Here is a 15,177-nt window from a genome sequence, read left to right as displayed (position 1 = left end):
ATTTAAAATATTTTACAAAGTTATTTTTAATGGCATACAGTACTGCATTATTTCCATGTATGCTATATTCCAAATTTACCACCAAAATTTTTGTCCTCTGCTAATTACATAGTATTTTGCTGATCATATCTCATGCCTCCTTTGTAATTGTTTTCTTTACTTTTTTTTTTTTTAATTTAAAGTATTTTCCCAACTTTTCATCATGAGTAAAAGAATTAGTGAACAAAAAAGTGGAAGTGTGAAAATGATTCGAAAAGTAATCTCATTGGAAGAAAAACTGAAAATAATAAAGAAAAATGAACAAGGCAAGTCCTGAGCAAAGATAGGACAAGAACTCAGAAATGGGTGTTCCAACTATAAGAGCAATTCTAAGCAAAGCTGCTGAATACAGAGAGAGATAAGGCTGCTCAAGTTCATCATGCATGCACTCGAAATCAAAGTATTATAATGATTAAATTAGAGAGACTTCTTTCTAAATGGATCGAAGATTGTAACCAAAAATGGATCCCACAAATGACTGACCTTATTAAATCAAAAGCGTTAAGTCTCTTTGCAACCTTGAAAGAAAGGGCTATCAATGATGGAAAAGAAGAATACCACTCTACTGCTGAGTGGTTTGAGCATCTAAAAGAGAAATAGCCTACATAATGTTCAAATCATAGGCAAAACTGCAAGTGCAGATAAGAAGGTGGCTGCAAATTATCCAGAGATTTTGAAGAAAATTGTGGATGAAGGGGGCGGGCTGTTATGACCAATAAATATTTAATGTCGATGAAACCAGCATTAAATTTTTTTTGAAGCGAATGCCTTCCAAGACTTTTCTGGCCACATCAGAGAAATCTCAGCCTGGTTATAAAGTTGCAAAGTCGAATGAAATTACTGCTAGCAATATGCAAGCCATTTGGAAGCACATTCTTCCACATTGTGCAAATGATTTTAGAGGCTTTTCAAATGAATCTCATCATCATCATCATCAAATTCCTGCTATGTACCCTCAAGGGGTGTACAGGATATGATAGTACTACATGAAAAATTTACATCATTACTAACTTCCTATCTACAATTTTCCTCCAAATGAGTCTGTTACTTGTCAAGACTCCAACATTATCAGATCTTATATTTCTATTGTCTAAGGCACATTGTAGCGTATCAATCCACCTATATCTTGGTCTTCCTCTGGGTCGTTTTCCTGCTAACCTGGCAGAGAACACTTGTTTTGCTAATCAAATGAATCTAAGTTAGTTAAATCTCATTCTGAGAAATTAAGTGATTCTGACCTGCTAAATTTAGATGCACAGCGGGAAGATCTTGAAGAATATGAAGGAAATTTAATCACTGACAAGCCCAAAGAAGTTTCACAGAAACAAATTGAAAATATTTTTCGTGCAACAGAAGTTTTTAAGCAGTAATGCTTAGAGGCTGACCCTGGTGAAGAGAGAAGCAGTAAAATTTGCAGAAGAGTAGAAGAGGCAATAGGGTCATACCATCTGTTGTATGGGAAAAAAAAGAAACAGAATGCCTGCTAAACTATGTTTGCTCAATTCTTTGTTTAGAAGCAGAATAATAAATATATATTCTGAATATGTTTTATTGTCTTTCAGCCTCATGGTTTTCCTTTAATTAGGCCCTAAGACATATCCTAATTCTTTTATAAAAAAAATTAAGAGTTAAAAAAGAAATTTGAGGAACGAATTATACTTTTTTCCATAGGTTATTATCGATTAGTACATTTTCGATTAATGCGCTTGTTTTAAAGAATGCATTAGGTGCATTAATCAAGGGATTGCTGTAGTATACTACATACTTGAATCCTACTGTAGTATGGATATAATAAATTTAGTTTAATCCTTTATCCAAGTGTAAGCAAGCAAAGTTTGCACCTTTAAGTACCTTCAGGACTGAGGCAACTCGTGGTAAAGGTGGACCAAGCTGTCATCACTCCTTGTCTTAGTATCTCCCATAATGCAAAGCATATCTCCTTGCGGACATGTATAATGCTGTGCATTAAGGGAAAGGCCACTACCCAGACCGGTTTCAATGTTTATTGAGATCTCGTCAGTGGGAGCCAGACCCATAGGTGGTGATACCAAGGTGGAAGCGCAAACTTTGTTTGTTGACACTAGGATAAAGGATTAAACTAAATTTATTATATTCTAACCAAGTGGAAAAAACTTCCAACATCTTTCTCTAAATCCAGAGTAATTTAATAATAAGGTGAGACACCTTTTGGCAACTCGTATAGGTAAAGATGACTTCTCTATTGCTTCCACCTTGGTATCACTACCTCCGAATCTGGCTCCCACTGACGAGACCTCAATAAAGGTCGAAACTGGTCTGGGTAGTGGCCCTTCCCTTAATGCATGGTATTATACATGTCCGCAAGGAGATGTGCTTTGCATTATGGGAGATACTAAGACAAGGAGCGATGAGAGCTTGGTCCACCTTTACTACGAGTTGTCTCAGTCCTGAAGATACTTCAGGTGCAAGCGTTGTTTGTATACACTTGGATAAAGGATTAAACTAAATTTATCATACTCTAACCCAAGTGGGGAAAAAACTTCCAATATCTTTCTCTAAATCCAGAGTAATTTAATAATAAGGTGAGACAACTTTCTGCAACTCGTATAGGTAAAAATGACTACTCCATTGCTTCCACCTTGGTAATACCAAGGTGGAAGCAATGGAGTAGTCATTTTTACTAGGAAGGGCCACTACCACTGGGTAGTGGCCCTTCCCTTAATGCATAGCATTATACATGTCTGCGAGGCGATGTGCTTTGCATTATGGGAGATACTAAGACAAGGAGTGATGAGATCTTGTTCCACCTTTACCACAAGTTGTCTCAGTCCTGAAAATACTTCAGGTGCAAACTTTGTTTGCTTACACTTGGGTAAAGGATTAAACTAAATTTATTATATTCTAACCAAGTGGGAAATAACTTCCAACATCTTTCTCTAAACCTGTAGTATGAGTGTTTGTAAATTTTTAGGTGTTAGATAGTTTTCATTACATGGTGTAAAACCAATACCTTGCTTATTGGAGGTGTAAAGTAGCTTGAAAAAAAGTACCGTGTTTGGTCTCTAGAACAGAGCTCTCTGATTATCTAACGGTTTATCCCATGATGCTAAATGTACTGGAGGTTTTTGACCTTTTTTGAGTTCAGATTATCTAAAAAATAAATAATTAAGAAACAAACAAACTGTGATAATATCCTTTAGTTTGCAGTTTACAGAAAGAAAACTAGCACAGGAAGATACCTGGGTGCTAGTGGTTATTGTCATCATCTGAGTGGTCACTCTTGACATTTTCACGGCATTCTATTGGGTCTAGAGGCCTCCTTGCTAAGCTATCATAATGTGATCTGCCTCCAGTCCTTTGTGATCGGGTCACCAATTTCCTTTCTGATAAAAATTCTCACCCTTCTTTCTTGCCATCTATCAGAATATCCTTCCCAATACTATTTTTAGCAAAAACTACATACTAGGGTTGTTCAAAACAACACATCAGCAGATTTCTTCTTTCTCCTTGTCTACTTGCCCATACATGGCATTCTTATGTTATAAGTTTTGTGGTTTATTATTTGGGATTCATATTAAAAAATAAAAGAAAGTAAAAATTCACACAGCAGTAGTGTGCCATGGGTTCTGTACCCTCTCAGTTGTGCAATTATTATTAATAATAATAAAAAATTAAAATTTTGAGTTTTGTTTAGTAACTAGATCATACATACTAATAAATTATTGGTACAAGGTATTTTATTTGAATTTACTTTTAAATGTTAATATATGATTATTTTTATTTATTGTTTTATTTTTGTTTACTATTCTAGAATTTATTGAAGAAGGACATATGGAAAATGGAGAACAAAATTTTCAAGGGAGTACAAGTTTCACACAGTGCAGGTACAAAATATATTTTTGGTAACTTAATTGTTTAAAATTAAGTTATCACTTAATTTTAAACTTAATCAATTAAGTTTGATAAACTGTGTTTTAAACTGTGCTTTCTTAGTTTTTTTTTTTTTTTTTTTTTTAAGATAAAAGGAGAAAAATTACATTCATTTAGTACTAATTATAATCAGTAGCAAATTATTTTAAAAATGCTAAAAATCATTTACTAAAATTAAGTGCTAAAAGGCTTCACTTTGACAATGCAAAACTTATGAAAATTAAGTGATATTAAATCCAGCATTATTTCAAAGCCGAATATAGAAACTATAAAAGTTTCGTGTGAAATTTGACCAGAGAGCTTACGGGAATACACATGCTGGCATTTACAAGTTGCCCTAGCCGGATCTTATAGGAGAGATGATCGCTCTTGCACAAGCATCCATATATTCCCATCCTATTGATCCATTTTGAAAAGGTTTCACTGGCCTAACAGATGTTTCAAACTGTTGGTTTTCATCAGAGACCACGCAGAAATTTAAGAAAACAAAAACTCTCTTTCAATACTAAGGAACTTGAAACATCAGAGAGGTGTATTTGTCATAAGCGAACTCTCGGTTGGTGCATAAAGGTATTTGCTAAAATAAAAAGCCAAATGGCTTCACTTCAGCAATGCAAAAATTATAAAAATTAAGTGGATATTAAATCCAGCATTATTTCAAAACCGAATATAGAAACTATAAAAGTTTCGTATGAAATTTGACCAGAGAGCTTACGGGACGTTATGCTGAAATTACAAGGTGATGCACAAAATTGTTTCTTTCTTTTTTTTTTTTATGAACTTCTGTTTTAATTATGAATTGTAACCTACATTCATTTAAATTGTTCTATAACTATTTAGAACTTTTTCATAATTTGATGTAAGTTTGACAGTAATATCATTAAAGATTTCTGAATTAGCAGTGAAAGTAATACATTTTTAAAAGACAAGTTCTTATAGTAATAAACATTTACTGAACCCAAAAGCAAGAGAGAGTCTGTTGAATACTATCATAAAGATTTGCCATCACCAAAGGAGTTAAAGAACTCACCTTCTTCTGACCATCATTCTCTGCTTGCTGGCACATCATTAAGCTCTTGAGCACTACCTTTGAAAACTGAAAAATTTAATGTGCAGATTCAAAATTGTTCTGATATTTATCGTTTTTCATTCAACACAACATTGAAACTTTACTTTACACAAGCATTAACTATGAACTCTTGAGCCCCTTGATATATCTCATGCATTGCTCTACCTAATTCCATGGAAACTTGAAAGATTCTGTTTTAGAAAGATGCCGGTTGTGTTCCTGAAGGGCTCTTGAAACTTCTGTGACCTACACACACACACTTCCTTAAATTTGGTTAGCAGATGTGTATGGACTACAGAAATAATTATGTTGAAAAATAATTGTGTACAATGGTAGAATTAAGTTTACGGAAAGTGTCAATTTTTCTTTCAGTGAAGGAATCTATCCCCAATCTATCAAAAAAAAAAAGTAGCACTTTTCAAGATGCCTTTGTCTTCTAGGCATTTCAGACCACAATCTAGTGTTTTTCTTCTGTCATGATACAGAACTCACAAGACACACTCATCTGCATTGTCAAATGAGATTATTGCTCTTTTGTTTCAATATAGCTTCATCTTCCTTTTTGTGATCACTGTTCATTGAATTTAACATCCTGGCATTACAGAAATGCAAGTGAAATGAATGCCAAAGGAGCAGCTATAGTATAGCTGCTCTTTTGTTTCAGTATTATAGCTGCTACTTTGTTTCTGGGATCACTGTTCCCTGAATTAAACATGTTATTTACAAGTATTTTGCTTGTTTTAGTCCTCTTCGTCTCAGTAACCCTAATTATGGCTACATAGTATTTTTGAAATTTTCTTCTAGCTCTGCCTCTTTTTCATCAGTGCTTGTTATGACTTGTCTTAAATTTTGATGGTACCTGTCTTTAATTGTTTTTGTGCCAAATTTTCACTGCTGTCATTCGTTGAAAGTTTATTTTTGGCAACTCCTATAGGTAGAGATGACCTGCGAATGCTTCTGCCTGATATCTCAGCTTGGGCCTGGCTCCCACTGAAGAGACCTCAATAAAGGTCGAAACTAGTCTGGGTAGTGGCCCTTCCCTTAATGCATAACATTAGACATATCCGCAAGGAGATGTGTTTTGCATTATAGGAGATACTGAGACAGGAGTGTTGGTAGCTTGCTCCACCTTTGCAACGAGTTGCCCTGATGTTGTACCACCTTACCCCAGTCCTGAAGATACTTTCAGGCGCAAACTTTGTTTGCTCACACTTGGATAAAGGATTAAACTAAATTTATTATACTGCTGTCATTCACAAAAACAGGAAGTATCACCTTAATTAAGTAGTCAACAGCTCTCCCAGCCAACATGGCATTTCACCATATTGTATCATCATATTTATCTATAGTTTAAGCCAGTACAGGATAATTCATTCAGCTAAGTCCTAAATTGCAAGTCCATCCTTGTTCAGAGAGGGTGCACCATAACAAAGTGGGGATCACTGAGTCACAAGCTTCTGTGAGTTCACCACCAAAAGCCTGAAGTTCTCTACAAAAGGCCCGGAGTGTGGAAACGAGCTGGAGAACATGATATTCAATCAAAAATGCACATATATATATATATATGGAGGTGAAAAAGTACAGTAGCTATACTGCATAATTCAGAAAGCCTGGACAGAAGTTCAGATTTTGGATGAATGGATAGAGCTCTCATAATTCCCATATATAAAAAAGGAAATAAATTGGAATGTGAAATTACAGCGGAATTTCTCTACTAAGTGTTTTAGGTAAGATATATGCAAATATCCTCAGAAAAAGGCTAAGAAAAACTTGGAGAAGAACAAGCAGGGTTAGAAATCCTAGGAATATATAACAAGGGTTAATATTAGATGCTTAATGGAGTGAAACAGCACTGAGAGAAAGGATTAAAAATATTATTTAATTCTTCCAATATTTCATATCAGTCACTAAGACCTAGATGAAACATCAGGGAGTATAATGTAAGACTTGTTACATATGCACACAAAGGCAACAGCGAACTAAGTAGGACAAAAGACTATAGTCCTAACTAGGCAGGGTACCCTCTGTTGGCAGCTTAGAATGTAAACTAGGATCTTGAAGTATTTATTTTAAAAGTTATAAAATGGATAGAGTTTTTTATATAGGAAGTTGTATGACCAGTGAGAGGGGTAAGAGAGTTTAACTATTTTGCTAATTTTTAGCATGGGGAATAAAGTTTTTCCTCCTGATATTGCTGATCTGTTTTCCCTGTCCATTATGGATATTTCTCTTAGATGCACAAAATTTATAAACAGATAGAGGATACCTCTGTTTGTTTATAAATCACTGCAAATTAGTCAGTGTTATGATTAGCTGAATGCATACCCTATGCAAGATACCAAACTTCATTGTTTTCATCCTGCTTAATGACTACCACAACTGTCCATACCACTGAGATTCAAATCCATGGCCTGTTGGTATCTACACAGCCTGCTATGTTGACAGTGATTTTGCTAATTTAGTTTAGATGTAAGACTTTTGTGAATAATTAATATTGCACATTTCCAATTTTTTTCTTTAACATATATTAAGTATTTATATATATTAATGCAAATTATTGAACTTAAAGTAAGATATGTGGCATCTAATTCCATGGAAGTTATTTGAATTGCCAAATATTACAGGAAGAAGGGCTAGTAGATATTTGGGTAAATGGCAGAACTCTTAACATCTGACACTGAGATCGTTGGCTGGTCGTTTGGAGTAAGCAGATGTTAGATCCAAGTTTGATGTTCCATCACCCAAACCCGATCCATCCATGATTTAAAAAAACAATATATATAAGGTGTGGCTATTAAATAACAAGACAAGGTGCACTGTGAATCGTGTACTCGTAACAGTGGATGCACTGGTGCCGTGAATGACCTTGAAGGTTCTAGAAGCAGTTGAGATAAGCATTGTTCGCTGTCGCTCGTAGTTAGTATCTAGGCAGATATAAAAGAAACATGTGGGAAGTCATTTTGCTGGAATAATGTCTAATGTTAAACTTGAGCAGCACATTAATCTCAAATTCTTTATGAAATTGTGTGTGAAATTTATACCAGAAAATGGGTACCAGACGATTAGACAGTTAACCAAAATTATTACCTTGAGGTTCTGGCCAAGCTGAGAGAACGAGTGAGGAAGAAGAGACCTCAATCTGTGGATGAACAATGCTTGGATTCTTCATCAGGACAATGCCTCCAGCCCACAGTGCACTGTCTGTAAAGCAGTATCTGGCTGATAAGAAGATCCCAGTGTTGGACCATCCACGTTACTCACCGGACTTAGCGACTTAGCTCTATGCGACTTTTACCTTTTTCCAAAGTTGAAATCTGCATTGAAAGGCACCCATTTTCAGTCAGTGGATGAGGTGAAGGAGAAAACGGCAGTTCTACTGAAGCAGATAACACCTGATGACTTGCAGCACTGCTTCCAACAATGGAAAATTCGTATGCAACAGTGTGTAGATAGAGGAGGGGAGTATGTTGAAGGGAATAAAAATTAAGTTGTACAAATGTAATAATAAAACACATTTTTGCAACCAGTCTCATTATTTAATGGCCACACCTCTTTTTTATATACACACACACACACACACACACACACACACACACACACACACACACAGTCATCCATTCGAGTTACGAATGGATGACTGTATGTGTATATGTTTATATGTGTATATGTATATGACATTTTGTCTATGATGACAAAATGCAAGCGAGCATAAAGTAAAAAGGTTTTTCTATTCAGCAACAATGCATCATGCACAGTGGCAACAACACATTTAGCGACAACCTCCCTCGTCAGTTTGCACGTGTCTTCAACAGTTCCTCTGTTGATTTTGTGTTTGAGAAATAGGTTATTTGTGTATTTATTTTTAAATATTTCACGATATTTTGTGTAACATGGCCCCTACAAGCCCAATCAAAAAAAACTAGTGAAGAATCACAGAAAAAGAGGTGAACAATTAATCTTGAAACGAAGTTGCGAGTTATAAAGCAAAATGAAGCTGGTAAGCCCGTCATTGTGATTGCACTTCAGATGGTCTCATTCTACAGTGACAACCGTTTTGAAAAATAAGGATAAAACTCTAGTGGCTGTGAAAGTATCTGTTTTCATTAAATCGGCGATAGTGATATGGAAAAGCTACTTACATCATGGATAGAGGACCTGAACGAAATGCCCATACCCCTTATCATTATGACCATAACAGCTAAGGCACTAAGTCTATTCAACATATTAAAGGAGAAAGCAGGGCCCGATTACGACTGAATTCAACACTTCTTCCGGCTTATTCATGAGATTCAAAAAGCGTTTTTGCTTCGTAATGTGAAAATGTATGGTGAATCTGCAAGTGCTGATGAGAAGGCTACCAAGGAGTTTGTGGAAAAATTGGAGAAAAATTATTATGGAGGAAATTTATTTGCCACAGCAAATATTTAGTATGGATGAGACTGCCTTGTTTTGGAAAAAAAAATGCCCGAGCGGACATTCATCCACAAAAAGTATAATCTATGTCTGGTTTCAAATCTCTTAAAGACCATATTGCGATTCTGTTTAGGGGTAATGTGGCTGGATATAAACTGAAACCATTTGTGATATGGCACAGTGAGAATCCACGAGCCTTCAAAAACATTAGGAAGCATACTCTTCTAGTTCATTATTGGAGCAATAAGAAGTTGTGGATGACTCAAAAATTGTTTGTGGATACCTTAATCAACTGTTTATGCAATTGAAATGGAAAGGTATTGTGTGAAAGAAAATGTAGAATTTAAAATTTTAATTCTAGATAATGCTCCAGGTCATATGTCTTATATCGGTGATCTTCACCAAGTTCAAGGTCATGTTTCTCCCAACAAACACTACTTCATTGATCGAACCGATGGATCAGGGAGTTCTTGCAATGTTTAAGACCTGTTATCTATGGAGAACTTTTTCACAAGCCATTTCTAACCCTGAAGGAAATGACCAGACTCTCATTCAATTCTGGAAATCATTCAATATTTGTTAAAAATATTGCTGTAGTTTTTGACGAAGTGATCTCTCAAGGTATGAGTGGCATATCGAAAAATACCTTAAAAAGGTTTGTGCATGATTTTGGAAGTTTTAAAAAAAATTGATGACCCTTTGTAAATTGAGTGAAGAAATAGTAGGCCTAGCAAACAATCTGAATCTCGAAGTGAATGATGATGATGACATAATTCAACTCATAGAAAGTGCCCTTAAAGAGTTGACCAACGAAACAACTTCAGAAACCACATGTTGAAGAAGAGGGAGAACGAGAAAAGGAAGAGGGAAAAGAGAAACATGAAGAGGTAGTTAAACAGTTTACAGTGAAGGGTCTTGCATAAATGTTCTCTGCAGTTGGTGATGTTCTCAAAATGGCTGAAGACATGGACCCCAATGTTGAACACTACTTATTAGTAGATAGGAAAGTACATTATGCGTTTGCTTGCTATAAATAAATTTATGATGAAAAGAAGAAGAGGAATAAGCAAAACACATTGGACATTTCATCAAAAAAACAAAGGTTACACCAGAACAGCCGCAGCCACCTAATCCTTCACATAGGGAAGGTAATGAAGATGTGATTGTGGAGGAAGATTTGGGTGTTTATTCTCCTGTTTTATAGTGGCAGTAACACACAGTATAGTTTTAAAAGGCTTAAAAATTAAAATGACAGTATACTTATTATAGTTAAGTCCCTAACCCCAATAACTTTGTTGATTTAATGTATCGACTTATGTCCTACTGGATGGAACTGAACCTGAATGTAAATCAAGGAATGACTGTGTGTGTGTGTGTGTCGGCGTGCGCACGCGCATGCCTATATATATACTTTTACATAAGCATATAATATGCATCTAGTGTGAATGAATTCAAGAGTAGGTATGATAGCTGGGTTGGGTAATTTACAGCCTCCCTCGATGAGTCCTTGACTCCCTCAGATAATAATAATAATAATATTTTAATATCAGTTCCACACAAGAGGTTGCAGAACTTTAAGCTCATTAGTACCATGTGTGTGTGCAGTGATTAGGAGAGAAGTAACTTATTGATATGTTTTCTTGAAAAATTTATGGTCATTGTTGTTAGAGAACTTCAAGAAAGAGGAAACAGATTTGTTCAGTGGAGTAGCATCCATGGAATTATCTGTAGAAAAGAATATTGAAACATTCTTTGGAATAGTAGTTGAAGTGAATCAGTCAGCATCCTCTGGATAACATCAAGAATTTTCAGAACAATTTTTGGAATTTATATAGGTGAAATAGATTAAGGAAGAAAAGTGGTATCATTACCAGATAAAGAATGCCAGATTTTGTAGATACTGGAGAGGCTATTAAAGTGATATGGTATATTTATGCGAAGAAAAGCCAGAGGTTATCTTTCCAAAACAGGGAGATCTGATCCATCATTCCATCCATCCTGCCTGTTTGATAATCATGCATTATCACATCACCATACAGGATCAGATTTTTCTTCTTACAGAATTTATTCTTTTTTTCAAGAAAAGAAGACATGACTATATTTTGTAGCATGGAAGTAACTAGGTTATCCTTTCCTCTCTGAAGAATTACATGAAGGTCATATTTACAGCATTGATTGTAGATGATCTTGAAGCTTGGGATATTTTTGGAGTGGTGCAAGGTTTGTCAAAACAGTACAACAAATCATCAGCAAAACTATAGTTTGTGTTATTGACCAGTGATAGGTCATTTTTTTTTTTAATATGAAAAGTCCTGGGACAGCATTGCTGAAGAAGTTCAAGGAGAGAAAACCATCTGCCATGATGGAGAGTAACTGACCAGAGAGACAAAAATTGGCAAACCAGTTATAGTGGATGGAAGAAAAACTAAAGAATGGAAATTTACTGAGTAGGCCTCAAAATTAGACCTAATTCAATGACATGAATATGTTGAATAACAGTGCAGATTTCTTCAAACCCTGGGACATGCTCAGAACTGAGTGATATAGGCTAGGAGATCTGCAGTGAATGAATCCATACAGGGTGAGGATCGTTGATTAACTGGTGGACCTCCAGTTAGTGAAGTCAACTGTCAATTAATTACTTGTTATGTTATATTTGTGAGGACTGAGATGAAGGTATTAAATCAGTAGTTTGTTGGCAGCCTTTTATCTTCATTTTTTGAAGTAGGTTGATTATAGGCCTGCCTCCATGCTGTGGGGTAGGTGCTAGCTGAATATAAAAGGGTGTACAGATGGTAACGTATGTTAGTTCCATAGTACAACTTTTAAATAAAACTGAGAATAGATTACTTCCAAAAAACATTTTCGTATCTAGGTTCTTTAAGATTCTTTTGATGTGTTTCTGGTATGGTGGGAGATGATTTGCCTTGGTCATTTGTGCAGGAATTGAAAGTGAAGAGTGATGCAAGGTCAGCTTCATCTTTAAGTATTGCTACAGCAGTGCCATATGGATGCCATTTGTTAGGAAGCAAGTTATCCCTAACAAGTGACATCCAGATATAGAAAACTCGCTAACAAATGGCATGAATTTCCATTTGTTATTAAGCAAGTCTTCTGCACTTGGGCCTTTCAGAGTCAGATTTGGATTTGTTAATATTGGTTTGACATTTATTGCATGCATTTATAGCCTGATAACAAAACTGCAAGTTCTTGTTTCAGGCTGCTTGTGGTACATTATTGATTTTTCTCTTTTACTGCTTTGATAATCCTTTTAAACCATGGCTTTGGATAGTGGGTGGAACTTTTGAATAGAGCAGGGAAATGAAAGCCTTCATTCCAATGGGAATAATTTTTAACTCGTTAGAGCTGGTATTTAAATTATGAAAATGGAAGCAGTTAGTCTGACTATGGAAAGGAGAATAGAAATCCGAAAGGTTGTCCCACTTGACATTCTTGTGGTGCAAATGGAAAGGGTTGAGAGTAGCTGAAAGAAGGACATTCTCTGGGAGAGGAATCGTGCACAAGATTATGGTCTGAGTTATTGAGAGGTGGACCACTGGCAAGTGAATAGGGCCATCTGGTATTTTGGTTGGTAGTTGAATACTTGTGCATTTTTCCCAGGTTGCTCAGTAGAATTGAAAAAAGGAAGTCATTTGGAGACTCGAAAATAGTTGGTCAGGTCTTGGATGTCTATAAGTGTTAATGTTCATCATTTGTGTTTGTGAATGTTGTAGACATTATAAATTTATCTTGAAAGATGATTTCATTGTTTGGATAGTAGGATTGCAGAAATCAATCATCAAGAATAAGAAGTCAGAGTGATTTTCAAAACTTAGAGAGCATAAAGGACGGGGATCAAACCCAGGTCTTTCTGACCAAAGGGCTTCATCTATACTGACTGAGCTACTGAGGCTCTATAGATATTACAATGCATAACAATTAAACAGGGAGAGGAATAGAAGCCAGAGCACTGCTCTAAACATCAAACATGGCATAAGACACTTCAGACTTCCAGTAAAACCCTACAATGATGATGTATTGGTGGTGGTTTACCAGGCAGTGGTTATCTAGGTCTATCTGCCATTCTTTCAACTAGGATGACTCTTTGTCAAATTTAACAAGAATACTTGTTGAATTTGCTAGAGCTGCTTTTTTGGAAGTAGTCATACTATGGCACTCAGCATATGCAGAAGTTTGGAGTGGGTGGTATTTCTGTTCTCCAACATGCAGACAAACCAGTGGAGATCATATCACAAGTTGACTCCAACAGGTTGTAGTACAGCTCTGATTCTACCAATATATCAATGGGAAATAAAACTGCATGTGAAAACTATGAAAGAATTTACCAAAGGAAAAATTTATGCAAACATTTCAAGGTATATTGTTAAGATTCATTTCTCCTCTAGATAACGTAGACCATAAGCTAGTACAATTATAAAACTGGAAGAAACTCATAAATAACTTTATTGGCATAGATTTTTCGCCTGAGTATTATAGGTATTGTCAGGACAGGATCACAGAATGGCAAAAAAACATGTGAAACTTTACTTCACTGATAAATGGCATTTGTCTGTCCTCTTTGTGAGAGAGAGAGAGTATTTTTTAAATCAGCTGATATCTCCTACTTTGGTGTCCTTCAGTTAGGACACCAAAGTAAAGTTTCACACATTTTTTTTGCCATTCTGTGATCTTGTACTGATGATGCCTATGATCCTTAGATGAAAATTCTAATTCTACCCTAATAAAGCTATTTGTGAGTTTTCCACCAGTTTTATAATTCTTTTCAATATGCCAACTCACAGTGTTTCTTTGTTGTAACAAGCTTGTAGAAGTTTCATCTGTAGTGGCACATCCTTCCCTCAGACATTTTCAACCTTGTATTTTTTGACATTTCAGCAGTACCAATTGGGAAGTCCTCTGGGACTTCTACTCCTCTTTTTCATAGTTGGACCACTATTTTTGCTTTCCATGTCCAGATACTTCCTGTAATCACTAAAACACACACACACTAACCACAGTAATGACTATTTAATTCATAAATATTTCATCCCAAGTATCTTGGGACATCATCAGTACAGTAGTTCAAACAATGCTAGGAATAACATAGTTAGGGCACATGATTACAATGGAATCTCAGTATGCACGCAATAACTTGTTATAGAAGTAAATTAAATATAACTGGAAAAAAAAAAAAAAAATATATATATATATATAAAAAGATTATTTTACACAATTTTGTATGACAATTTCCCATACTTTAGGAATAGTAAGAACATCATTGCGGTTTAAATTTGGTCTGTGTAGTAGGACTTCAGCACTTTCTTTATATCAACGTTCATATTTATATAAAGATCTGTGTAAAAGTTTTGACTTCTCCCAATGGATCCTACGGTTTGGATTTTCAACTCCGTGTTGGGAGAGATTTCTGCGGTTTGAAAAGACGAATGGCCAAAACTGAAACATTTGTGGTCTCAAGACAACCATCTCAGTGCACTCTACATGTAAGTGAAGTCCCAATGAGGCAGGTGGAGAAGTTTAAATACCTTGGGTCCATATTCACGAATGATGGAAAATGGGACGTAGAACTATATACTCGAATTGGCTTAGTAAGCTCAATATTGCGGGAGCTTGGCCGTTCGGTAGTATTGAAGCGGGAGTTAAGCCAGAAGGCAAAGCTGGCTGTCTTCAATACAGTCTATGTCCCCATCCTCACCTATGGTCATGAGAGTTGGGTAATGACCGAATGA

At 35.6% G+C, this 15,177-nt stretch overlaps 1 protein-coding gene across 4 annotated transcripts in view; it reads left to right on the top strand.

Moving 5' to 3' along the window:
• Positions 1-15,177, top strand: part of LOC150106809 (transmembrane and coiled-coil domains protein 2-like) — a 316,563-nt gene that overhangs the window by 219,054 nt on the left and 82,332 nt on the right. For all 4 annotated transcript variants that reach the window (XM_090392723.1, XM_090392721.1, XM_090392720.1 and 1 more), the window contains one exon: positions 3,830-3,902. In XM_090392723.1, the coding sequence (XP_090248849.1) occupies positions 3,830-3,902 (73 nt within the window). The remainder of the gene's footprint in view (positions 1-3,829; positions 3,903-15,177) is intronic.

The sequence above is a fragment of the Typopeltis vanoorti genome, chromosome 5, assembly GCF_054136105.1.
Source record: "Typopeltis vanoorti isolate ZY-2024b chromosome 5, IOZ_Tvanoo_1.0, whole genome shotgun sequence".
NCBI lineage: Eukaryota > Metazoa > Arthropoda > Arachnida > Uropygi > Thelyphonidae > Typopeltis > Typopeltis vanoorti.
The sequence above is the reverse complement of the archived record's forward strand: the minus strand, read 5'-3'. Positions and strand labels throughout refer to the sequence as shown.